The sequence below is a fragment of the Piliocolobus tephrosceles genome, chromosome 3 (genome assembly GCF_002776525.5).
Source record: "Piliocolobus tephrosceles isolate RC106 chromosome 3, ASM277652v3, whole genome shotgun sequence".
In the NCBI taxonomy this organism is placed as follows: Eukaryota; Metazoa; Chordata; class Mammalia; order Primates; family Cercopithecidae; genus Piliocolobus; species Piliocolobus tephrosceles.
Window position 1 is genome coordinate 82946197 of NC_045436.1, and position 25140 is coordinate 82971336.

The 25140-nt window shown below is 35.7% G+C and overlaps 1 protein-coding gene across 7 annotated transcripts in view; it reads right to left on the reverse strand.

Annotated features, from left to right (window-relative positions):
• Positions 1-2274: 2274 nt before the first annotated feature.
• The window catches only part of CENPE (centromere protein E), an 86307-nt gene continuing 63441 nt past the window's right edge, over positions 2275-25140 (reverse strand). For all 7 annotated transcript variants that reach the window (XM_023220126.3, XM_023220123.3, XM_023220129.3 and 4 more), the window contains 7 exons: positions 17430-17648; positions 14737-14922; positions 11215-11327; positions 9117-9214; positions 7351-7534; positions 5331-5617; positions 2275-2789 (listed from right to left, as the gene is read on the reverse strand). In XM_023220126.3, the coding sequence (XP_023075894.2) occupies positions 2695-2789; positions 5331-5617; positions 7351-7534; positions 9117-9214; positions 11215-11327; positions 14737-14922; positions 17430-17648 (1182 nt within the window). In that variant the 3' untranslated portion in view covers positions 2275-2694. The remainder of the gene's footprint in view (positions 2790-5330; positions 5618-7350; positions 7535-9116; positions 9215-11214; positions 11328-14736; positions 14923-17429; positions 17649-25140) is intronic.

Consider the following 25140-nt stretch of genomic DNA (forward strand, 5'->3'; position numbering starts at 1 on the left):
GATCTTCTCTCCTGTAGACATGAGGCTAAAATTGCTGAAAATCAAACACGGTCTTCATCATTTGATTGATGCAATTGCAAAAGGTGAACTCTGCCTTAGTGTATCTACTGGTAAAATGAGCCACAGTGACTGGGAGAGTGAGATTCTGTAAGTTGGGATGGGGACGTGTGGGAAGACCCTGTAGCCAGGAACACTGAGCTCCATTTTTTTTTTTTTCTTTTCTTTTTTTCAGTTTCACCCTGCAGGCCAGGCTGGAGTGCAATGGCACAGTCTTGGCTCACTACAATGTTGACTTCCTAGGCTCAAGTGATCCACCTCAGCACCCCCGAGTAGCTGAGACTATTGGCATATGCTACCATGCCAGGCTAATTTTTGTATTTTTTGTGGAGACGGCGTTTCACTATATTGCACAGACTGGTCACGAACTGCTAGGTTCAAGAGTCCCACACAACTCGGCCTCCCAAAGTGCTGGGATGACAGGCGTGAGCCACCACGCCTGGCTGGTTCCTACATTCTGATTTTTTTTTTCTTTTTTTTTTGAGACGGAGTCTCGCTCTGTACCCCAGGCTGGAGTGCTGTGGCACAATCTCAGCTCACTGCAAGCTCCGCCTCCTGGGTTCACGCCATTCTCCTGCCTCAACCTCCTGAGTAGCTGGGACTACAGGCGCCCGCCACCACGCCCGGCTAATTTTTGTATTTTTAGTAGAGACGGGGTTTCACCGTGTTAGCCAGGATGGTCTCAATCTGCTGACCTTGTGATCTGCCCGCCTTGGCCTCCCAAAGTGCTGGGATTACAGGCTCACCGCGCCTGGCCCTGATGAGTTTTTTTTTTTTACCAGCTGAAGTGGCCTCTCCAACCTCGTTGGGGTTGGTAATGACCTTTCCTCCTCTGAGGGTTAACCCTGCATTGCCTGAGGAAATAATAATGGCCTCCCCTGAGGCAGCTGCCAAGCAAGACAATGCTGATTCTCCTCAGGACCTACCCCCACCAGCCCTCTATGCTCCTAGACCTGACTAGACTCAAGTCCCAGCAGATCCCTAATGTGAGGTACAAAGTGTGGCCCATGAGGAGCTGCATCACAATCAAAAGAACCACTTGAGTTTTCTAACTTATACCAGCCAAAAAATCTGAGAAAAATGTGTGGGAATAGATATTAAGGGTGTGGGATAATGGTGGCAGCAAAAGGGACATAGCTTATTTGAAGAAATAATGGTCACAAACTTCCCAAATTTGAGGAATAAAATGGACACCCAAATTCAAAAGTTAAAAATATCCTACTAGGCTGGCTACCTGACAACTAGTAGATTTTTAATGACTTTAATGTAGTTTTATCATCCAGGTGAACTTAACCACTACTTTGGGTTACTTTTGTTCGGTGGAGAAGCAGACATAAAGAATCAAACCTACAGGTGTGTTAGTGTTTTGTTTGGATAAGGGTGGAAAGCAGAAGACAGACTCTTAAGGTACAGGTCTAGGGGAAAAGATTTTAGGAAGGGATAGTTTCCCCTTAGTCCTAGTTGATTCCTTTGGTGGTATGTTAAGATATGGGAAAACATGCACTCCACAGACTTTAAAATACTAGATATGATGCAATCAATAATCTCTCCCTTTGACTGAATCTTACCAAAGAGCCGAGAGCCGAGAATGTATTGAAATCACTTTACCTCTGTTCTATAACCTAATGCAACTTAAGTGTTTTTTCAAAGTCATATGGTATAAAAGTAATATCAAATATCCTCTAAAGCCATAGTTCTTAGATTTTTACAGGATCGTGGGCCCCTGTAAGAATTTGATAAAACAAAGTATAAACCCTAGTATCCCCTCCCCCAAAATAAATCCACACAAAAAAGTTCACAAAAAATTTCAAAAGTTTTACAGAATACAAGAAGCCCATCCATATATGCTTCATCTATCTGTGGGGACTCCAGGTTTAGAAAACTTTACTTTGATAAAAACTCTGGTACTGTTTCCTTATGTCTACAATGAAGAGGTAGAATAAATGAGCTATAGGTTCCTCCAGGCTGGGAGTGAGGGGCAACCAATTTAGAGAGTTTGCATAGGGATTGGGATAGGTAGGTTACCAGGAATATGAGAAAGAACTTCAGTGGTTATTACAGCGAAAGGAATATTAGAACTGGAAAGTTAAGAGGACATAGCCTCTGCTATCCTTTAAGAATTTAAATCCAGAAAGCTTGTGTGTATTTTCATAGCAAAATATTGAGCCAACAAGAGAGATTACCTCACCAAGAAACCATTAATATTACATAGAATAGTGGTGATTCAGAACTACTAAACATTTATTGAATGTGTAAGGTATTAAAAATGTTTACAATTTTGTTAATAAAATGATGTTTTATATTAATGTAAGTATTATGCTTTGGAATATGCTAAGTCATGAAGATAACTTTACATTTCTTTCAATAACTTTATTCTTTACAAAATATACAAATAAATAAAACAATCCAACTTTTAAAAGTATTACCATATGCAAGAAGAAGGAGGTATTGCTATCACCATTCTAAATTACCACAATACATTCATTTCCTGTTCCCTTATCTTTCAACTCTAGTGGCAAAGTAAAGACTGAATTGAAATTAAGCTGCACTACAACATCATTACCAGGGACAGACACATAAACAAAGTCATTTCCAAACAAGGAATGCTGGACCTCCAGAGAAGTGACGAAGAGGAGTCTACTGAGTTTTGCACTCAGGCACATCTTTTCCTGAGGAGGCATGCCAAGGACCTGGCTGAGAATCCACGCTCTCTGCTCCTGCATTTTGTACCTCTGAGAAAGAAAATGGAAACATTAATGCTATTATAAAAATACACAAGAACCAAGCACAGCTGGAAGTGGAAAGGACGTTAAGGCAGGAGAGATGTGAAGAATGAAAAAGGGCAACATGGTTCATCATGTTTGGTCATGAAGATGGTGTATTTCACCTTAGAGTTGGAGAATTTGACTCCCCATTTTGTCCTAAAATGAACTATTAGACAAACCATAGCCAAACTGAGAATAAAGTTTTATTTGGAATTCTTCAATTTGAAATTCAAAGTGAATCAAACATGGACTGATTGAGTTTTCTTTCATCCTGTTTCTCAAAATAAATGGTGTGCTAAATAGTATTTTAGAGAATGTTTAGTCATCTTTGGAAAGCTTTCTGTGAGCCTTTAAAGAGGACTTTAGCTGCATCTATTTGCTTATAAACAATATTTATTTTACAATTATTATATTTATAAAAGTAAATCTAGTATAACTGGTCTTAGCAATTACCTTAGTTTGTTAAGGTAATTTAGATTACTTTTTATAATTAAAAGTAAAAACTCACTTTTTAAAAGACTGGTATTAATTCAAGCTGGGACTACCTCATTTAATTCTGAATTGGTCAGTTTTTGATTTATGTATTCTTCTAGGCTACTCTTTTATTTATCTAAAAACAGTACCAGAGAGATCCATATATTAAAAAAGGACTCAAACATTTTTATTTGCAGTTTGATGAATTCACATTATGCATATACCTCTGGCACCAGTAGACAAAACCAAAAGGTGATTACAGCTGGGTGCGGTAGCAGGCACCTGTAGTCCTTGATGCTTAGGATTGCTTGAACCTAGGAGTTCAAGGACAGCCTGGGCAACATAGCGAGACAGTTCCATGCAAGTGTTAGCTAGCTAATAGAAGGTCCTTAAATGTTTGTTAAATACTATTTAATGAAGAGAATATTTCAAACTTTTCTTATTCCAAATGTTTCTGTGCCTACCTATCTCCCTAAGAACACTTTTAGACTGTCAACTTGATCTAATTTTGATATAGTTGATGAGAATGGATAGATTTTTTCTTAATCACAAAGTAGAAGTTTATAAACTCTGGCAAATATTGCTAAAGGTTTTAAATGATTTGGCAACTGCCTTTCTTAGTGTACAATTTTGTTGCTTTAGATTCCTACAGTTGCATAACAGGGTACCTCTGGTAGGGTAGGCAGATACACTGTCACAAAGGGCTATGCACAATAGATGCTATGTGGTAAGAAAGACTACAAGAAATGCCATGTTACAGTTTCTCCTGCAAGTCCCCCCACTTCTGTGGACAACCTCCATGCAGAGTTGGGGTAATCTTTGATACCTCCCCACTCCTTTGTTCAATCAGGTGCCTGGTGTTGCTGATTTTACTCCAAAATCTCTCCTGTCGGTCTACTTCTCTCCATCTCTACTCCAAGTCCACACTACCATCATGTCTTGTTTAGACAACTGTCAAACTCCTGCTACTATTTGCTGGTCACCTTAGAGACGAGGTGATGTTTTCAAAATGTGTGACTCACGTTCTCCTGCCATTGCTTAAGATATTTCAAAGTCTTCCTCTACACAATAAATGAAAAAATTCCTTTATATGATTTATAAAAGTCCAGCATTTCTGGCTCTTAATTCTCTCTTTGGCCTCACTGACTTCACCTACACAAGCTTGTACTCACTGTGCTCTGACCACACCATATTTCTTTCAACTCTCCCCTTGTCATGTTCCCACCTACCCTAATGCTGTTGCTGTTCCATCTGCCTGAGATGCTTTTCCCTCTGCTCTTTGTTAAGATAACTCATGTTAACCTTTTATATCTGATCTCAGTTTCCTTCCTCAATATTCCTCAAATACTTATTATATTCCTCATAGTCTTTATATGAGACTGTATATGTACTTTATGAGACTGTATATGTGTGTGTATATATACTTATGAGTATATATAAGTATGCATATATATAAGTATATATTAGAAAATCCTTGTAGTTTGTAGTTGCACGGCTTGAATTTCACTTTTTTTTTTTTTTAACCACTTGATTACTGTCTGTATCTTCCATCAGAATTAAGCTCTATGAAGGCAGGGACCACGTCTGGTTTTGCTTATCAATGTGCCATCAGGATCTAATCCTTAACACATAGAAGGGGCTCAAAACAATTTTGCTGATTGAATAAATGAATAAGTAAATGGTTCGTCTATTATCTGGCTTGGGTAAAGTAAATATAATGCTATTGGATATTCTGGTCCATTGAATTGATAAGACTTTTCAGTAAAAGTTGCTTTTTAGGGTAGTATCTTCATGTCCTTGAGAAAGTTGCTTGTCTCTCTTTGGACAAAACTAAGGGCTTAAAGGGTAGACTGAAGACTTCACTTGGGGTAAAAGTGAATTGCACTTCATTGCTATGCCCTGGAGAAACCAACTTTCTTACACAGAATCAGCAAATGAAGCCTGACATTGTAGCTTACTTGACTAAATCACTAATCGACTAATAAGTTCCAACTGTTACCTTCTGATTTTAAAGTAACCAGTATATTTACTTACCTGGACAAAGACCTAAATTTGAGTTATCAAAATAGCGAACTGGATGAGGTGATGGTAAAGACTTTGATCGGCTATCAAAAAACCAAGATTTTGGTGATTCCTTTGGCGTAGGATCTTGTAAATTCCGTTCCTTGCATTGAGAGGGTGTAATTTGTTTCTTTTTAGAGGCTGTTCCAGTCACTTTAGGAGACTTCAGAGAATTCTCACAAGTTACTTGTTTGTAAGCCTCTCTTTTAAGGGTTCTTTCCTTCCAAGTTTTGACCTCATTGGAAAGATGCTGATTATTGCTTAAATGTGGGGGAAAAAAAGAGACACTGTAAGATTTCTTGATTCTTAAGATGTATTCACATTTATATTTAAAAATTAAATTGTGATGAAATATGTATAACATAAAATATACCATTTTATCACATTTACATTTTAATTTCAACCTCATGCTTCCTGTTTTGACTATTTCCAAAGTTCAGAAAACAAAATGGATCTATATCAATTGAATACTGTAGTAAGTTTCCATGATCATGGAGTCTTGAAAAGAAAGCTCTAAGTACATTAGGTTTTCAAATAAATCAATTTGATTATATCAAATCCAGAGTGGCTTATCTATTGATGCTTTGCCACAATAATTTGCTAAATTAGTCTCCTGCATAGATGAATCTTTGATGTACCTTTCTTACTGTAAAAGAAAGATTACACTGTGCTTTTCTAGTTACAGTGCTGCTTCTTACAGGAGATGCCACCAGCATTTATCCAGTTCCTCCAGAGAGAAAGCTGGGAAGCAATCCTAGAGACCTCACTCTCTTTCATTTTAACAGTCATCCAAGTCTCTTGATACAATCTCATCCTATCTATCAAATTCACTTCCTTGTTTTTATCCCTATTGGAGCCAAGCTAGTCCATGCTAAAATTATGTTTTGCCTGAATTACCATAAACACATTCTAAGATTGGGTCCCTCCATAATGCTCTAGCAGCCAAAGATGCTATAAGATCTCATCAGGCCACTAGCTTAAAACCCTCCAGTGCAGGTAATCCTGCCATTACATTTAGGATACCACTCCATATTCTTCAAAATGAACTATAAGGGCCTATGTAATCTGAATCCATTTACCTCTGGCACCTTGTCTTGCACTTTATTCTGTCTCATTCTCTACACCCTGGCCACACTGGATGTCTTTCAGTTCCACCAATTAGTTACTCTTCTTCACTCAAAGACCATGAACATGTTGTCCCCTGGCCTGGAAAACTTACCCTTCTTCTTTCATCTAGCCTAATTCCTATTCATTTTTCACATGTATTCTGATATAGGCATACCTTGGAGATATTGTAGGTTTGGTTACAGATCACTGTAATAAAGCAAATTGCAGAAATCTTTTGGGTTCCCAGTGTATACAGTAGAAAGATTAGTGCAATAAAACGAGGTATGCCTGTTTGTTGGCTTCTTGATCAACCAACCCTCTACCCTTAACACCTAGATAATGTTGGATTTCTCTTTCATAATATAACCCTTTTATAACCTCCTTTTTTTGTTTATTTTTTAATAGCTTTCATGGCAAAGAGTCATTCGTAAAATTATTTAACCCTTTTTTTCCCTACTGTATCATAGTAGAGTGCTTGGGGAAAAGATTCTAATCTTCCACTGTGCTAGAAGCCAAATAATTTGTTAGATCTGTTTATAAAGTAAAAAGCCTACAATAATGGACGTAAGGAGTTCCTAAGTAAAGTCTCACTGGCTTGGGTATATGGACTTGTAGTGTATTTCAGCTGCCCCCTCAAAGGTCTTTGTTTCTTCCCTGTTTCTTGGCTTGGTTAGGAATTGTCAGTTGATAGACAGCAAACACTGGAATAGTGTACCCATATTCTCATTTTTTAAAAAAGACACTTATTACATGAGCTCTAAAAATTACTTTCCCCATAATGACTGAAGTGTTACCACCTGCAAAAAATATGTGCATATACCATGTCCCTACATATATGTAATAGCCATAAGCATAATAATATCTGTATCATGTAAGCAGATCTTACCTTAACAAGTCATTCTTTTGCTTTATTAGCTGTTCATTTTGCTGCTTTAACTTAGAAATTTCCTTTTCTAGTCTTACATGTTCACTTTTCAAAATAAGAGCTTTTGTGTTTTGTACAATGCCGCTGCCACCTCCACAAGTTAAGGGTTTATTTGAAGGCTGAGAATCAGTATGTTCTGATATCACTGTAGGAGGAAAATACACAAATAGGTGATAATTTTAACTGTCTCCAAAGTTCAAAATAAAGGAAATACTATTAAGTACAATAAGTCATTATAGAGACCAAAACACCTCAAGTCTTGTTTCCCTGGAAGTCACCCTTGACTTCAGCCTTCTACCGTACTCCCTCTGTTTATCTGACCAAAAGTGCATATATAAGTGTATATGTACTTATAGTATATAAGTGTGTATATATACTTAAGTATATGTAAGTGTATATATATGCTTATAAGCATATATAGGTGTATATATAAGTATATACGTATATGTGTGTGTATATATACTTATGAGTATATGTAAGTATGCATATATATAAGTATATATTAGAAAATCCTTCACAGCAGTTCTGTTTATTCTGTTTATTCTCCTGTAAAAAAGTATATATAAGGAGGCATTAGTATATACCTAATGTAAATGACGAGTTAATGGGTGCAGCACACCAACATGGCACACATATACATATGTAACCTGCACGTTGTGCCCATGTACCCTAGAACATAAAGTATAACAATAACAAAGAAAGAAAGTGAAAAGACAACCACAGAAATTAGATAAAATATTGTCACATCATATATCTTGTATGTGACCTGCATCCAAAATACGTAAAGAATTCTTACTATTCAATAATAAAAAGACAGCTAAATACAAAAAGTATGGTTATAAGTATACTCACATATACATTTAAGTATATATATACACTCACATATACATATAAGTATACTCACATATACATATAAGTATATAATATATATACTCACATATACTTGTAAATATATAGTATAAGTATATATACTTCTTATATATAAAGTATATATGTATATATACTTATAAGTATATACATAAACATATGTTTGTATATGCCTATAAGTTAGAAGATCAGGCGCTAACCCCACGATTTCACACAGCCATTGAGATCTGCACCTTAGTTCAGTACTTGTTCTACTGCACAGCTATCTCAAGTACTGTTCAAGCATTCTTTCTTTTCAAACAGGACAGACATAATATGAAAAAAGGTAGTTTGAGGAATGCATATATATTGAGAAATTTGACCAACAGATCTAAAAAGCATATCTCAGATAAATTTCAAAGACCTTTGCAAGTAAATATTAACTTGGTATTTTTAGTTTCAAGAACAAACAGAATAGTATTTTTACTGCACACCAATTATAACTTATGAAATGTATACAATTAAAATCTATGAAGACGTGTTTCATTTTATTGGGAAGCATAATTCTACATTGATATAGTATAAGTCATTCCTTTATTGCCTGAAGGTATCTTCACTAATAGGTAAAGATTTGACAATACAAAAGCAGAGTTCATATTTTTCAAGAATCTATAATGGATAAGCATCTAAGATTACAACAAACTAAGATGTCACAAGATATCTGGAAATACGGTTCCAATAAATTCATTTAAAAATACATTGGTGGTCAACTTCTGTTTACTCTCGACTGTCACATACTACATAATATTAGTCTTCAAAGTCTGTTGTGTGTTGAGAAGTAAAATTTAAAGGATCTGAAAATATATGCATTTTCTACTTACTTGAGGTATCCTGGGCCTGTTGACTTCTTCTGAGATTTTCTCTCAATAGCCTTATAACTTCCTTTTGATATTCTACAGTGGCTTTTGTAGCACTGATTCTAACAAAAACAATAAAAAGATGTAAAAAGTTCAGCAACTAATTTTTTACAGGAGAATAAACAGAGCTGCTGTGAAGGATTTTCTAATACATCACATTGACATAATGCCCATAAGTGGCAGTCGATAAGCCCTCATGATACCTCTCTGGTGCCATGTGCCTTATGGCATTAATGTCATCAAACTAGAAGCATTCTGCTTGGGTGCAGGAACAGTCTGGTTTTCTTATATTGAGAAACCCCAGTTCTTTTGAAGCTTCTGGAGGCCTAATTCATTGGATATTGAACAAAATTATAACTACCTAATTATTTTTTACCATGGGGTTCTAGAAATATCTTGAAGGTATAAGGAGCATGAAAGAGAAAGTGCAGCTTTATTGCTATACGGTCAGGAAAGCAAATCCTGACTGCAGCTCTGGTCTAAGATACTACAAAGGTCAAATTCTGATCACTGTTCTCTGGTAGAAAGAGACATTTTATGAGAGTTGCTAGTTTAGGCATTAATCAGCAATGATAAATTATGACTTTCTGCCTTTTGTAATGACTATGAATGTATCTGTATCTGCTAACCCTATTCTTTTTTTTTTTGAGATGAAGTCTCGCTCTTGTTCCCCAGGCTGGAGTGCAATAGCGTGATCTCAGCTCACTGCAACCTCTGCCTCCCAAGTTCAAGCAATTCTCCTGCCTCAGCCTGCCGAGTAGCTGCGATTACAGGCACCTGCCACCATGCCCGACTAAGTTTTGTATTTTTAGTAGAGACAGGGTTTCACCATGTTGGCCAGGCTGGTCTCAAACTCCTGACCTCAGGTGATCTGCCTGCCTTGGCCTCCCAAAGTACTGAGACTACAGGCGTGAGCCACTGCACCCGGCCCTGCTGACCCTATTCTACAAGTAAATTTGTTTTTATAATTGAGAATCTAATAGATTTATGTTTCACTAAAACCAACAGGCTGCTTAGAGAGCATGAAAATTCCGAGAGTTATTTCCTGGGCAAAATAAGAGATCATTAAATATTTATTCAGGATCCTTAGGAAGAATGAAAAGTGTTAAAAGCCAGGAAGCATCTTAACAAATCCTCTAATATAAACCTTTCTTTACTGATTATGAGTACGAGGACCAGACAGAATAAACAGTATAAGGTGATGCATTAGTAAGTGAGAACGTATTTCATTTTTTTTTTGAGATGGAGTCTTGCTCTGTTGCCCAGGCTGGAGTGCAATGGTGTGATATCGGCTCACTGCAAGCTCTGCCTCCCGGGTTCACGCCATTCTCCTGCCTCAGTCTCCCAAGTAGCTGGGACTACAGGTGCCTGCCACTAAGCCCGGCTAATTTTTTTTGTATTTTTAGTAGAGCCGGGGTTTCACTGTGTTAGCCAAAATGGTCTGGATCTCCTGACCTTGTGATCCGCCTGCCTCGGCCTCCCAAAAGTGCTGGGATTGAGAACGTATCTCTAATTCAGTTTCCTTGACTCTCTGTTTAGTATTCTTTTCATTATGCTACACCACAAAGAATTTAGGCATGCTGTTATGTATAATGCTACCTATAAATAAATCACTAAAAAGAGGATTTGCTCTTGGGCCCTAGGGAACTATAAACTAAAAGGAAATATAATCTTAACACAAAAACACAGTAAGACCAACAAATGAAATTAAGAGAAACAACAGAAACCTTAGTAAAACTGCTACACACACACACACACACACTCTCTCTCTTAATGTTCACTTTCAGGCATAAAAAAGCCACTTAAAATTGTTTATATTATGTATGACTAAGAAGTGTTCAAAGACATAGTGTGTTAATTGATCAGAATTGTGCTTAGTTTTAAAAACTTTGCATATGTAATGAGACCAGTATATTTAAAATCTATGGATGTTTATATTTTTTAAAGAAGAGCAGTAACAACGTTTTCATAGATTTTATTTTAAAAATTTAACTAATGAAAAGTATATGTAGTTTAGGAAGAAAAGCTATTAAAATCACATTAAATTAAGACAAATACGTACTCCTTTTCAAATTCTTTGGCATTTTTCATTTTCTCTAGGTCTATTTTCACAATTTTCGTTTTGAGATCTTCGATTTCTTCTTTATATGGCTTAGCTCCTAAAGCAACTTTGTCCTAATTTTTTTTAGAGAAAAATAATTATTAGAGGAGCTTCAATTTCTCCAATTTTAAAGAATGGTTAGCTGTCTTTGCTCTAATTAAGGACATTTTAAAATAGCAAACAATTCCAAACATATGAAAAAGCATCAATTTTAACTGAATAGATATTGATATGAAGTCTATTCGAAGCTAATATGCAATTAGAAACACGATTTTCGCAATTAGAAACATGATTTTTATTTCTTAAAATATATTTTTTTCCAATTGAAAATACCTACAAAATGAAAAAAGTTGGAAATAATGAAAAGGGTGGAAAAAGGTAAATCAGAAAACGAAACAAAAAGATGTTGGAGTAGTGATGTAAACATCAAACTAGAACTAAATTCAGGCCACAAAATAGAGCATTACTAGGCATATTTTGTACTGAAACATAGTTCCATCCAGTGATACAAAACACTGTATTTTACAGCAGTAGTTTTAGTTTCCAGAAAAATGGAATGGAAAATACTGGGAGTTCCTACATACCCAGTGTCCCCTATTCCTTTTTCCCCATATTAACATCATGTATTAGTATGGCACATTTGTTTTAAGTGATGAATATTGATACATTATTAAGATCTATAATTTCCATGATAGTTTATTTGTATTGTACATTCGGTGGGTTTTGACAAATGTAAAATGGTACATGTCCATCATTACAGTATCATACAGAATAGTTTCACTGTCCTAAAAAACCCTGTGCTCTACCTATTCATCCCTCTCTTCTGCATTATCCCCGGCAACTGTTTATTTTTTTTTACTGTCTCTTAGTTTTGTCTTTCTAAATATGTCATATACTTGAAATCATACAGTATGTAGCCTTTTCAGATTGGCTTCTTCCACTAAGCAATGTGTACTAAAGGTCCTCTCATTCCTTTCTTTTTTCTTTTTTTAAGACAAAGTTTCGCTCTTGTCATCTAGGCTGGGGTGCAGTGGTGCGATCTCGGCTCACTGCAACCTTCGCCTCCTGGGTTCAAGCGATTCTCCTGCCTCAGCTCCCCGAATAGGTGGGATTACAGGCACTCACCACCATGCCTGGCTACTTTTTTGTATTTTTAGTAGAGACAGGGTTTGCCATGTCGGGGAGGCTGGTCTTGAAATCCTGATCTCAGGTGATCTGCCCGCCTTGGCCTCCCAAAGTGCTGGGATTACAGGCGTGAGTCACTGCACCCGGCCCTCTCATTTAATTGCTGAAAACTATTCCATTGTATGAATGTACCAGTTTATCCATTTACCCACTGAAAGACAGCTTGGGTGTGTCTAAGTCTTAGCAATTATGAACACAGCTGCTATTAACATACACATGCAGCCTTTTGTATGTACATACATTCTCAGCTCATCTGAGTAAATACCAAGGAATACAACTGCTCAATCATACAAGTATGCTTAGTTTTGTAAGAAACTGCCAAACTATCTTCCACAGTGGCTGTAGCATTTTGCATGTCCACCAGCAATTAGTAAGAATTCCTTTTGCTCCATACACCAGCATTTGGTGTTCTCGGTGTTTTGGATTTTGGCTATTCTGGTAGGTTTGTAATTGTCTATTATTTTAATTTGTGATTCTCTAATGACATATGATATGAAGTATCTTTTCATATGGTAATTTGTCATCTGGGTCTTTTGCCAATTTTAAGATTGACTGGTTATTTCTTATCGTTGGTTTTAAGAGTTGTTTGTCTATTTTGTATAACATTCCTTCACCAGATTCATCTTTTGTATATAGTTTCTGCCAGTCTGTGGCTTCTCTTTATTCTCCGGACAGCGTCTTTTGCAAAGCAGAAGTTTGTCTCAATAAAATCCAACTTACCAGTTTTTTTCTTTATGGATTGTACTTCTTGTATCTAAAAATATCGCGAAATCCAAGGTCACTTAGAACTGCTATGTCATCTTCTTTGAGTTTTCTAGTTTTGCATTTTACATTTATGTCTATGATCTGAGTTAATTTTTGTGAAAAGTATAAGTTCTTTTTCTTTTGCTTGTGGATGGATATTTAGTTGTCTAGCATCATTAGTTGATCAGACTAACCTTTTCCCATTGAGAAGCCTTTGTTTCCATCTCTCCCAGAATAGAAATGAGAGTTCTGAAAATAGCTTACAGGGCCTTTATGATCTGGTCCTTGGCTACTTCTCACCTTATTTTCTACCTCTATCCTCTTGCTCATTCTGCTCTGGATGCACTACCTTGCTTGTTGTTTTCAGTTTGCTATTTCCTTTGCCTGGAACATTTCTCCCTGGCCACACAGTTTGCCCTATCACTTCCTTCAGATCATCTTACTGGTGTGACATTCCTCAACTCCCCTATATACAATCATCTCTCTTCCCACACATGTCCACCTTCACCCAGAACCATGTACCCCCTTGTCTGCCTTAATTTTTTTCCATTTCACTTTTCACCACTTGAGATATAATATACCTCTTAATATATATAACATATATAAAACTATACCTTCTATATTTTACATTTTAAGTTAATATTCTGTCTCCTTCAACTAGAATGTAAGTTCTTTGCTGGCATAGGCTTTGTTTTTTAACTGGCCTCTAGAACAGTGAGTGACACATAGCTGGTGCTCAGCAAATATTTGTTGAATGAATAAAAATTGTGATCAATTATTTGTAATATTAAAAAATTACAACATTTTAAAACTTTATAGTTGAATTTTTTAGTTTCCAGCTGTAACAACAATTGTCAAAAAAATTAATTTTTTCTTTTGCCTCTCTACTCATGTATCACTGAACAGACCAGAATTTTTAGAACAATGTTAAATATGAATAAAGCAGGTATTCTTGACGTGTTCCTAATTTTAACTGGAGTGAAAAGACACTGGAGCAGAACAGCAAATTTAAATATGCCAATTCGGATCAGACTCCAGTAGAAGAAATGTGAGAAGTGGCTGGAACTAAAACAAAAGAGAGTAGTGATTAATGAGTGTGTGATTTGTCTAATGACATTCAAGTTGAAAAACATTTAAATTACGGTTTTTTCCCCCCAAAACAGGTCAGATTCAGCCCATGGGACATCAGGTGGGACTCAGTAACAGGAGCAGTAAGTAGAAAGAAAAGAATTTAAAAAATATACTTATCTAACAGTATTATGTATTTTGATATGCAATTTTTTTGAAAAATGAAAAAAATATACACTTTAAACTATAAACATGTATGTCTTTTAAAAATTATTTTTCCAACATAATAAAAATAACATTTTACATGACAATACGCTCCTACATTTAACTTATAAGTTAAGTTGCTTCTGCATGAGTACTGAACTGCAGACACACATAGGTAAACGGAAGTTGTCGTGAGAGGGAAGAACAGAGCACCAAGAGATTTGCTGAATTCAATATGCTAAACAAACAAACAAACAACTTTTATTTTTATGTTTAAGTTACCTGAAGTACTTGAATTGTCTCTTTTGTTGTTTCAAGGCATTTATTTGATTCATTAACTTTGGCTTGAAGTTTTGCTATTATGTCATTAGTCACCTCAAGTTCTTTCTGCATCTTTATAATCTTGCTTTCCTTATGCATAGCACTTTCTTTAGCTTCATGTAGTGAATTTTCCAGTTCTCGAATTTTCTATTAGAAAAAGCACACATTCATAAGCTCTATCATCAAGACAGAATCACAGTATATAAATTTGAGACAGAGATGATCATATTTAGGTATTGTTAACTTTTCACAGATTATATTAACAAAGAGAAGCCAAACATCATTCAATCTATAGACATGTTATTTCCCTCATTTAGATGATGATTTTTGGATTGAAAATGTCAAAGGTTTATATTATAATCTGTCAGCAAATTCTTAAAACATGCAGTTAAAAACAGCACAGTGGTTATGTGATTTATTAGTCAGCATAGTGCTGAGCATATTAAACAGGCACTCATATTTTAAATGAACACTACTTAAACAAACGACATTTGTTAATTGACTCTCTAAAGTAATATATATAACTTATCTTTCCCTTTACTTTTATTAATTTTTATTTATGTTTTTGGAGATGGAGTTTTGCGCCGTTGCCCAGGCTGGAATGCAGTGGCACAATCTTGGCTCTCTGCACTCCACCTCCTGGATTCCAGTGATTATCCTGCCTCAGCCTTCCAAGTAGCTGGGACTGCAGGTCCCAAATCACGCCTGGCTGATTTTTGTACTTTTAGTAGAGATTGGGTTTCACCACGTTGGCCAGGCCAGTATTGAATTCCTGACCTCAGGTGATCTGCCCGCCTTGGCCTCCCAAAGTGCTGGGATTACAGGCATGAACCACCATGCCCACCCTTATTAATCTTAAATAGAAAAACACAAATATGTGGAAAAAAATTCAAAGACATATAATGAAGATTAAGTCTCCCCTTTTCAGACCCCAAGTTGACCCTGAAGCAATCACTACTAAACTTTTTCAAGTGTATTCTTCCAGAAATTTTCTATCTATAACCAAATATACATGAATATAGTTTCTAAAAAGTGTACACACGATATACTAAATATAGTTCTGCTTTATTTTAAAACTTGAGAACATATCTTTCCATTATCAACACATAGATCTCTCCTATTTTTTGTCTTCATGGACATATAGAATCTCACTTCATAGAGGTATCACATTATTCACACGTACACACTCTTTTTTTTTTTTTTTTTGGCAAAATGTCTGGATTTTTGGGGGCCCATTTAGAATTCATTTTTGTTTAATGAGTGAAACAGGAATCTAGTCTTATTTTTTTCCAGTTGGCTATCCTGTTGTATCAAAATCATGCATTAAGCAAACCATCTTTTCTTTTTTTTTTTTGAGACAGTGTCTCACTCTGTTGCCTAGGCTGGTGTGCAGTGGCATGATCATGGTTCACTGCAGTTTCGATCTCCCAGGCTCAAGTAATCCTCCCAGCTAAGCCTCCCAAGTAGCTGAGACTACAGGTGGACGCCACTGCACCTGGATAACATATTTAAAAAACACTTTTTTTTTTTTAGAGACAGGGTCTTACTATGTTGTCCAAGCTCATCTTAAACTCCTAGGCTCAAGTAATCCCCAAACCTCAGCCTCCCAAAGTACTGGGATTACAGACTCACACATCTGGCCAAGTAAACCATCTTTTTTTCCACTGAATTGAATGTTACTGTTATCATACACCTGTACTACATTCTGATACTTAATTGGGTATATTTCTGAACTCTCTATTCTGTTCCACTGCTCTACTTGTCCATTCTTGCATCAAACTTGCCTAATGATAGTAGCATGTATTTTATTATCTGCTAGACTATTTTCTTGGGTCACTGAAGACTGACCGACTTTCCTTTTGTTTCTTTAAATTATTATTTTGGTAGATGGATTTCATCTTTCCTCTATTTTATCTGTACCAGCTGACTGAGGTCTGTAATGCCCTACAAATCAAAACACTGTATACTAGTGATCTAGTTTTCATTAAGCTGGTGGTTGATGTTTTATCATAAGTTTTTGGTAAAAAATGATAAATTTTAATTTACCATTGGGATCCCTACAAAGTCGTTTTGTGTGCTAACAAAATATAACATTTTGCACATGTTGTTAGACTCCCGAGTAAGGGTAGTTAATAAGGTAATTTGTTTATTCAAATAATGTACTGGTTCTTAGATACAAGTTAATCTGCATAACAATGTTGTTATATTTTTAACCTCATATTTTTATTGTGATTACAACATGAAGCTATATTAAATATGCTGGTGATAATAACAGAAAAGTTAAATTGCTATTTCTCTCCAAGCTAATATTTGTTCTGCATACAGACATAGATCACAGTTCAATAAAAAGTCACATGATTTGGAAAACTTTTATGGTAATTGTACCTTAAGCAGTAGTAACTTAAACTATATTTTATGAATTTAATAATCAAATGAAGTTACAATTTATGTTTTATAATAATATCTTACATAATGTCTAGCTTTATAATTAGTTTAGTTAAATGATAGCCAGAGTAGAACTACTAGTAAAAATCAAGCCCATCACTTACAAAAATAAATGTATTCATGTTCGGTAATAAGTAAATACTATAATTTTGCTCTAAACGCTGTGGCAAAGCTGCAAATTGAAGAAAATTTTATAAGAAATTATATACCTCTGTGGTTAACTGTGTAGCTCTTGATGTAACAGGAGGATTCTTATTGTCTTGTGTGGTAGGATTAACCTGGGCACCAGATGCCAAGGAGGTCTTTAATGTTTGGTAGTTTTTAAATAGTTTTTCATTTTTCTCTTTCAATGATTTCAGGTCCTGTTCCCACTCTTTGGATATGGTAGCACTTCTTTCCTCAAACTCTGTTGATTCATTCATTATGGCCTATTGAACAGTAAAATACCATTATAGCTCTAAAACGATTTATAGTAGTCCCCACTTACCTGCAATTTTATTTTCCATGGTTTCAGTTACTCTCAGTCAAAAATGGTCTGAAAATATTAAATGGGAAATTCCAGAAATAAACAATTCACAGGTTTTGAATTGCACACCATTCTGAGTAGCACAGTGAAATTTTGAGTCATTCTGCTCAGTCCTGCCTGGGATGTAAATCATCCTCTTGTCCAGCATACACTACTTGTTCACTTGATAGTCACCCTGATTATCTGATTGCTGCTGTATTGCAGTACTTGTGTCCAAGTAACCCTTATTTTAATTACTAATGGCCCCAAAGCACAAGAGTAGTAATGCTGGTAATTTAGACATGCCACAGTGAAGCTGTCAGTGCTTCTTTTAAGTGAAAAGGTAAAAGTTCTCAACTTAATAAGAAAAAATCATCATATGTTGAGGTTGCTAAGATCTATGGTTAGAATAATCTTTTATCCGTGAAATTGTGAAGAAGGAAAGAGATATTTATGCTATTTTTGCTGTAGCACTTCAACCTGCAACAGTGTGTGATAAGTGCTTAGTTAAGCTAGAAAAGGCATTAAATTTGTGGTGGAAGACACAAACAGAAATGTGTTCTAGTTGATGACAGTGTGATGACCAGCAAGCACTGAGCATCTATGAAGACTTCAGCAAGGGATCCCCTGAAAAAGTGACATCAAGCCTTTTACTGCAAGCAAGAATTATTCATGGATTCAGGAATACAGTAGGTCAATAGCAGTCTAAGACTAAATCAAAATGTCTAGGTCATTCATATTTCTTCATCTTATCAGGTACGCACTTATCATCTCACATCGTAAGAAAGGAGAGTGCAGTAAAATGACATATTTTGAGAGTCCACATTCATATAACTTTTACTATAGTATATTGTTAAAATTCTTCTATTTTATTAGTTGTTGTTATTAATCTCTTACTGTGTCTAATTTATAAATTAAACTTTATCATAGGTATGTATGTATAGAAAAAAACAGAATACATAGGGTTTAGTACCACCCATGGCATCCACTCGGGGGTAGGGGGTCTTGATATATATATTTTAAAAAAACTTTAAAACACCCTAGAATTCTAGGACAGTATATAGGCTGAGGTTCATTATTTAGAACATTCTAAAACAGTACTTTAAAAGAATGTGAATATTCTTTGTAGTTTGCATCAGTTTCTGAAATTTCAGATGTTGGATGTGGATGATGACAATAAAATAAATAATGACTAGAGAGGATTCATATTGATCTGCAAGATGATAATCTCACTTTATTAGATTGTACTAACATATGAAAAGAACATGAAGAATTATGCAGGTTAAAATCATTATATATGCTATGGCTGATAATGAAACACTAACCGATATCTAACAGCAGAGCACAGCTAGAAACTTAACAATTATCTATTTTTCTGCTTCGTTACAAACCTCAATGTTAGCCTGGCATGGTGGCTCATGCCTATAATCCCAGCACTTTGGGAGGCCAACACAGGCGATCACAAGGTCAGGAGTTTGAGAACAACCTGGCCAATATGGTGAAACCCCGTCTCTACTAAAAACACAAAAATTAGCCAGGCCTGGTGGCGGGCACCTGTAATCCCAGCTACTTGGGAGGCTGAGGCAGGAGAATTGCTTGAACTTGGGGGCAGAGGTTGCAGTGAACCAAGATTGCGCCACTGCACTCCAGCCTGGGTGACAGAGCGAGACTGTCTGAAAACAAAAACAAAAACAAAACAAACCTCAATGTTAAAAAGGAAAACAACTCACTGCTTGTTGGCAATTGACCTGAGTATCCTGTATTTCTGTACAGGGAATAACAAACAATACTCTTTTATATTTAAGGCTAACTAACTTTGAAATTACTGATATCTTTTTTACTTCCTAATTCCTACCGATTGTACTTTCTGTTCTCATCATGAATGTCCCATTGGTATCACCTCATTTGTGGCTTTGTGGTCATTCTACCAGGCTCAGATCTTAAATTCGTTGTCTTCCTGACACCCTGGACACTCCTTGGCTCTGGACTACAGACCTCACACCATACCAAGTTATTAATGCCTACTCTTATGTACTGGAAGAAGCCACATATACATGCTGATCCACACAGTAGAAATCCCTACTCTCTAATCACAACTGGGTCCTCAATATTACAAGAAAAACATCAAATTACAAATAGAGATAATCTTATCCAAACATCGGTTTTGTGCCTTTCTCTACTGATTGTGGACTTTTTTGTTTTTTCTTGAAATAGCAAACTGCTATTTTGCTAGCTCTGGCTAATCAATAAATAGGATGAACTCTCCATGGGAAAACTTTTTAAAAAGGGCATTCATTATTCCTTATTTCAACATGATTCCAATATAATTTGCAGATGAAATTAAATTGTCAGAAAAGAACTACCCAAACATATGAACTATAAAATATATTTTGGAAACGATAGTATTAATCTAGCTACCATTGCTCCAATTTAATAAAAAGAAGCAATCTTTTGACTATTACATGTTTTACCAATGAAACAGAGAAGGGATTACTTCTGAAAGCAGGATGAATACTGCAATTACTTTTGGACTCACCAAATACCAATCAGTGAAATGTAAAACAAGTTATTAAACTGGTCTTAAGGAATGTTAGTCCTTATGACTCAGTACATTTGGGCTGATCACCTTGGAAACAATGACAAAAAAAAATCACAATTTTGAAGTTTCTAGTTTAGCATTTTAGGTGTTTAGAAGTTGCCAGTCCAGGACATGTGCAGTGGCTCACGCCTGTAATCCCAGCGCTTTGGGAGGCTGAGGCAGGTGGATCACAAGGTCTAGAGATCGAGACTATTCTGGCCAACATGGTGAAACCCCGTCTCTACTAAAAAATATACAAAAATTAGCTGGTCCTGGTGGTGTGCGCCTGTAGTCCCAGTTACTCGGGAGGCTGAGGCAAGAGAATCGCTTGAACCCAGGAGGTGGAGGTTGCAGTAAGCTGAGATTGAGCCACTGTACTCCAGCCTAGGTGAGAGTGAGACTCCGTCTCAAAAAAAAAAAAAAAAAAAAAAAAAAAAAAAAAAAAAAAAGAAGTTACCAGTCCATCCTAACAACAAGGAAAAAGCAAAACAAATGAAAAAAAATCTACAAGTCTGCTGAGATCCACCAGAGAAGTGAGGTTGCAGGCAAAGGGATGCTCCCAAACTGGAGAGGCAGAGAGGCATACACAGAGAATCGTAACAGAGCAGAAACCTTTGCAGGAACCAGTTATGGGGTAGGAAAACCTGAATTGCAATGATGAACTATTGGAGCTCAGTGTTAACTCTGAAAGTTAAAAACTTTGGGGGACCTAGTCACACAGTGGCCGCCCCACTTTTGTGTTTTACCTTCAGGAGATCTACCAAGTCAGCACAGTTAACATTGGAGAAATCCCTTTGTGAGTCTGGCAGGAGGGGAGAAAAGGAACCATTTTGAAATAAAATACAGCATTTTTATTTTTTCTTAAGGTCTGCCCTCAGCAGAAACTATTTTACCAGAGCCTAACATACTGGGGTTTTATCAGGGCCTAATATATCTGGAAGAGGGGGAAATACTAAGTTTCAGCTGGCTCTTGCCTTCCATGTGAAGGCAGGGAAATATACTCCACCTGCCACACACCACACATACCTTGCCACTACACTACTAAAGGCCTGTTTGCTACAGTTACTTTTACCCAGTAAATCATGCCTGCTTTTCAGCAAAAAAAAATTACAGGACATACTACAGGGCAAAAAACACAGTGTGAAGACACTGAATAAGCATCAGAACCAGAGTCAGAAATGCCAGGAACATCAGAGTTACCAGACCAGAAATTTTTAAAAAATTGATTAATATGCTAGGGGCTTTAGTGGAAAAAGTAGACGACATGCAAGAACAAATAAACAATATAAAAAGAGACATAGAAATTTTGAGAAAAAAATAAAGAGATGCTAGAGATTAAAAATGCTGTTAACAGAAATGAAGAACGCCCTTGAAGAGTTCATCAGTAGACTGGCAGAAGAAAGAAACTCAACTTGGAAATATGACAGTGGAAACTTCCAAAACTGAAAAGCAAAGAGTAAAAATACTGAAAAAAACCCTAAACAACATTCTAGAACTGTGGGGTAATTAGAAAAGGTGTAATGTGTACATAATGGGAATACTAGAAGGTGAACAGAAAAAGAAAGAGCTGGAATACGTGAAGTAATAATTATTAAGAATTTCCACAGATTAACAATGTACACCAAACCAGGAATCGAGGAAACTCATAATGCTAAACGGGACAAATACCAAAAAGAAAAAACAAAACAAAAACTACATCTAAACATATCACATTCAAACTTCAGAAAAATCAAAGTTTTAATATTTGAAGAAGCTGGAAGGGAAAAAACACCTTACCTATAGGGGAGTGAAGGTAAGAATTACATCTGACTTTTCTGAAGCTATTCAAGCTAGAAGACAATGGAGTGAGAAAACATACCAACCTATAATTCTATACTATGTAAAATTATTCTTCAAAAGTGAAGTAGACATAAAGACTTTCTGAGACAAACAAAAATTGAGGGAATTTGTTGTCAGTAGACTGGCCTTGCAAGAAATGTTAAAAAGAAGTTCTTCAGAGGAAAGGAAAATGATATAGTCAGAAACTCAGATCTACATATAGAAAGGATGAGCACAAGAGAAGGAATAAGCGAAGGTAAAACAAAAACTTACTTTCTTATGCCTAACTGAGCTAACTTATGTATGCTTACCAATAAGTGAGATGAATGATGGCAATGATACAATGGATGGGAGGGAGAAATGATAAATATGTTGTTATTATAAGGTACTTATATTATCTGTGAGGTGGAAAGTGTTATTTGAAATTGGACTCAGATTAGTTGTAAATGGATATATTGCAAACTCTAGAGCAACCACTAAAACAAGATAGAAGTATACTTGTATGCTAAGCGGAGAAAATGGAATCATAAAATAATTAAAATCATAATAGGCAGAAAAAATGTGGAAGACAAAAATAGGTACAAAGAATAAGGACAAAAAATAGAAAACAGAAACAATATGGCAGATATTAATCCAATTATATCAATAAACACCTTAAATGTCAATGGTCTAAATACACCAATTAAAAGACTGTCAAACCAGATCAAAAAACAAGAGCTGACTGTATGCTGTCTACAAGAAACCCATCTTCAATATAAGGACACATAGGTTAGAAAGTAAGGGATGGAGAAAGATACACTACATTAAAACTAGTCAAAAGAGATGAAGTAGCGATATAATTTCACACATAGCAGAGTTCAGAGCAAGGAAAACTATCAGGGATAAAGGGACATAGTGATAAAGACATCAATACCCCAAGAAGACATAGCAATTTTTATTTTGCATGCACCTAGCAAAAATGCATTAAAATACTTGAGGCAAAAAATGATAAAACTATAAGGAGAAATAGATCAATCTATTATAGTTGGAGACTTTAATGCCTCTCCATCAGAAGTGAACAGATCCACCAGGCAGAAAAATCAGTAAGGACATAGTTGAATTTAACAGTACCATCTATCAGCTGGATGCAATTGACATTTATTGACTAGTTCATCCAACAACAGCATATTATATATTCTTCTCAAACTCACATTGAATATTTGTGAAGACAGACCACATTCTGGACCCATCATACCATGTCTGCTCTCAGACTACAATGAAATTAAACTAGAAATCCAAAACAGCTGAAAAATCCCCAGATAATTAGATATTTAAACAATACACTTCTAAACAACATATGGGTCACAGGAGAAATAAAGAGAAATTAAAATGTATTTTGAACTAAATGAAAATGAAAATATGACTTACCAGTATCTGTCGAATGCAGTAAAAGCACTACTTAAAGGAAAATTTGTAGCATTGAATACATGTATTAGAAAAGAGGAAAGACCTAAAAATCAATAAATGAGGCTTTAACCTTAGGAAACTAAAAATGAGCAGCAAATTAAATCCAAAGTAAACAGAAGAAATAATAAAAGTTAAAGTAGAAATCAATGAAACTGAAATGGAAAAATTAATAGAGAAAATAAATATCCTAAAAACTGGTTCTTTGAAAAGATCAATAAAGTTAAAAAACCTCTAGCTAGGCAAACTAAGAAAAAGAAAAATAATACAAATTACTAATATCAGAAATGGATGAGAGGGCATCACTATAGAGCCCATGAACATTAAAAAATATTATGAACAACTCAATTACTACAACCCACAATTATGAACAACCCACAAATTTGATAATTTAAATGAAATGGATCAATTCTTTGAAAGATACAATCTACCAATACACAAGAAAGGCAGTTTGATTAGGCCTTTATCTATCAAAGAAATGGCGTCAGTAATTAAAAACTTTCTAAAACAGAACCAGGTCTAGATGAGTTCAATAGTGAATTCTACCAAATATTTAAGAAATTTAAGGAAAAACTACACCCATTCTCTACAATCTACAATCTCTTCCAGAAGATAGAAACAGAAACTCATTCTATGATGTCAGCATTATTCTAATATTAAAACCAGATGATGGATGACATTATACAAGAAAACTACAGACCAATATCGCTCATAAAAATAGATGTAAAAGCTGGGGGCAGTGGTTCATTCATACCTGTAATCCCAGCACTTTGGGAGGCTGAGGTGGGTGGATCACGAGGTCAGGAGTTCGAGACCAGCCTGACCAACATGGTGAAACCCTGTCTCTACTAAAAATATGAAAATTAGTCAGGCATGGTGATGCGTGCCTGTAATCCCAGCTACTCAGGAGGCTGAGGCAGGAGAATCGCTTGAACCTGGGAGGCGGAGGTTGCAGTGAGCCGAGATCGCGCCATTGCACTCCAGCCTGGGAGACAGAGTGAGACTCCATCTCAAAAAAAAAAAAAAAAAAAAAAAACATGTAAAAAAAGATGTGAAAACCACAACAAAATATTAGGAAGTCAAATCCAATCATGTGTAAAAAAGATTATACATGACCAAATGGGATTTATCCCGGGTATGAAAGGCTGGTTTAACATTCAAAAATCAATTAATGTATTCCATCATAGGCTAAAGAAGAAAAATCACATGATCATATCAATAGATGCAGAAAAAATATTTGTCAAAATCCAATACCCATTAATAATTTAAAACTCTCAGCAATAGAGATAAACCTCTACAACTTGATAAAGAATGTCTACAAAAAACTACAGCTAACATCACGGTTAATCATGAGAAACTAGAAGTCTTCCTGCTGTGATCAGAAACAAGGCAAGGATGTCCCCTCTCACCTCTGGTTTTCAACACTGTACTATAAGTCCAAACTAATGCCATAAAACAAGTAAAGGAAATACAAGGTACACAAATCTGTAAAGAAGAAATAAAATAAAACTCTCTTTGTTTACACATGACATGATCATCTGCATAGAAAATCTGAAGGCATCAACAAAAATACTCC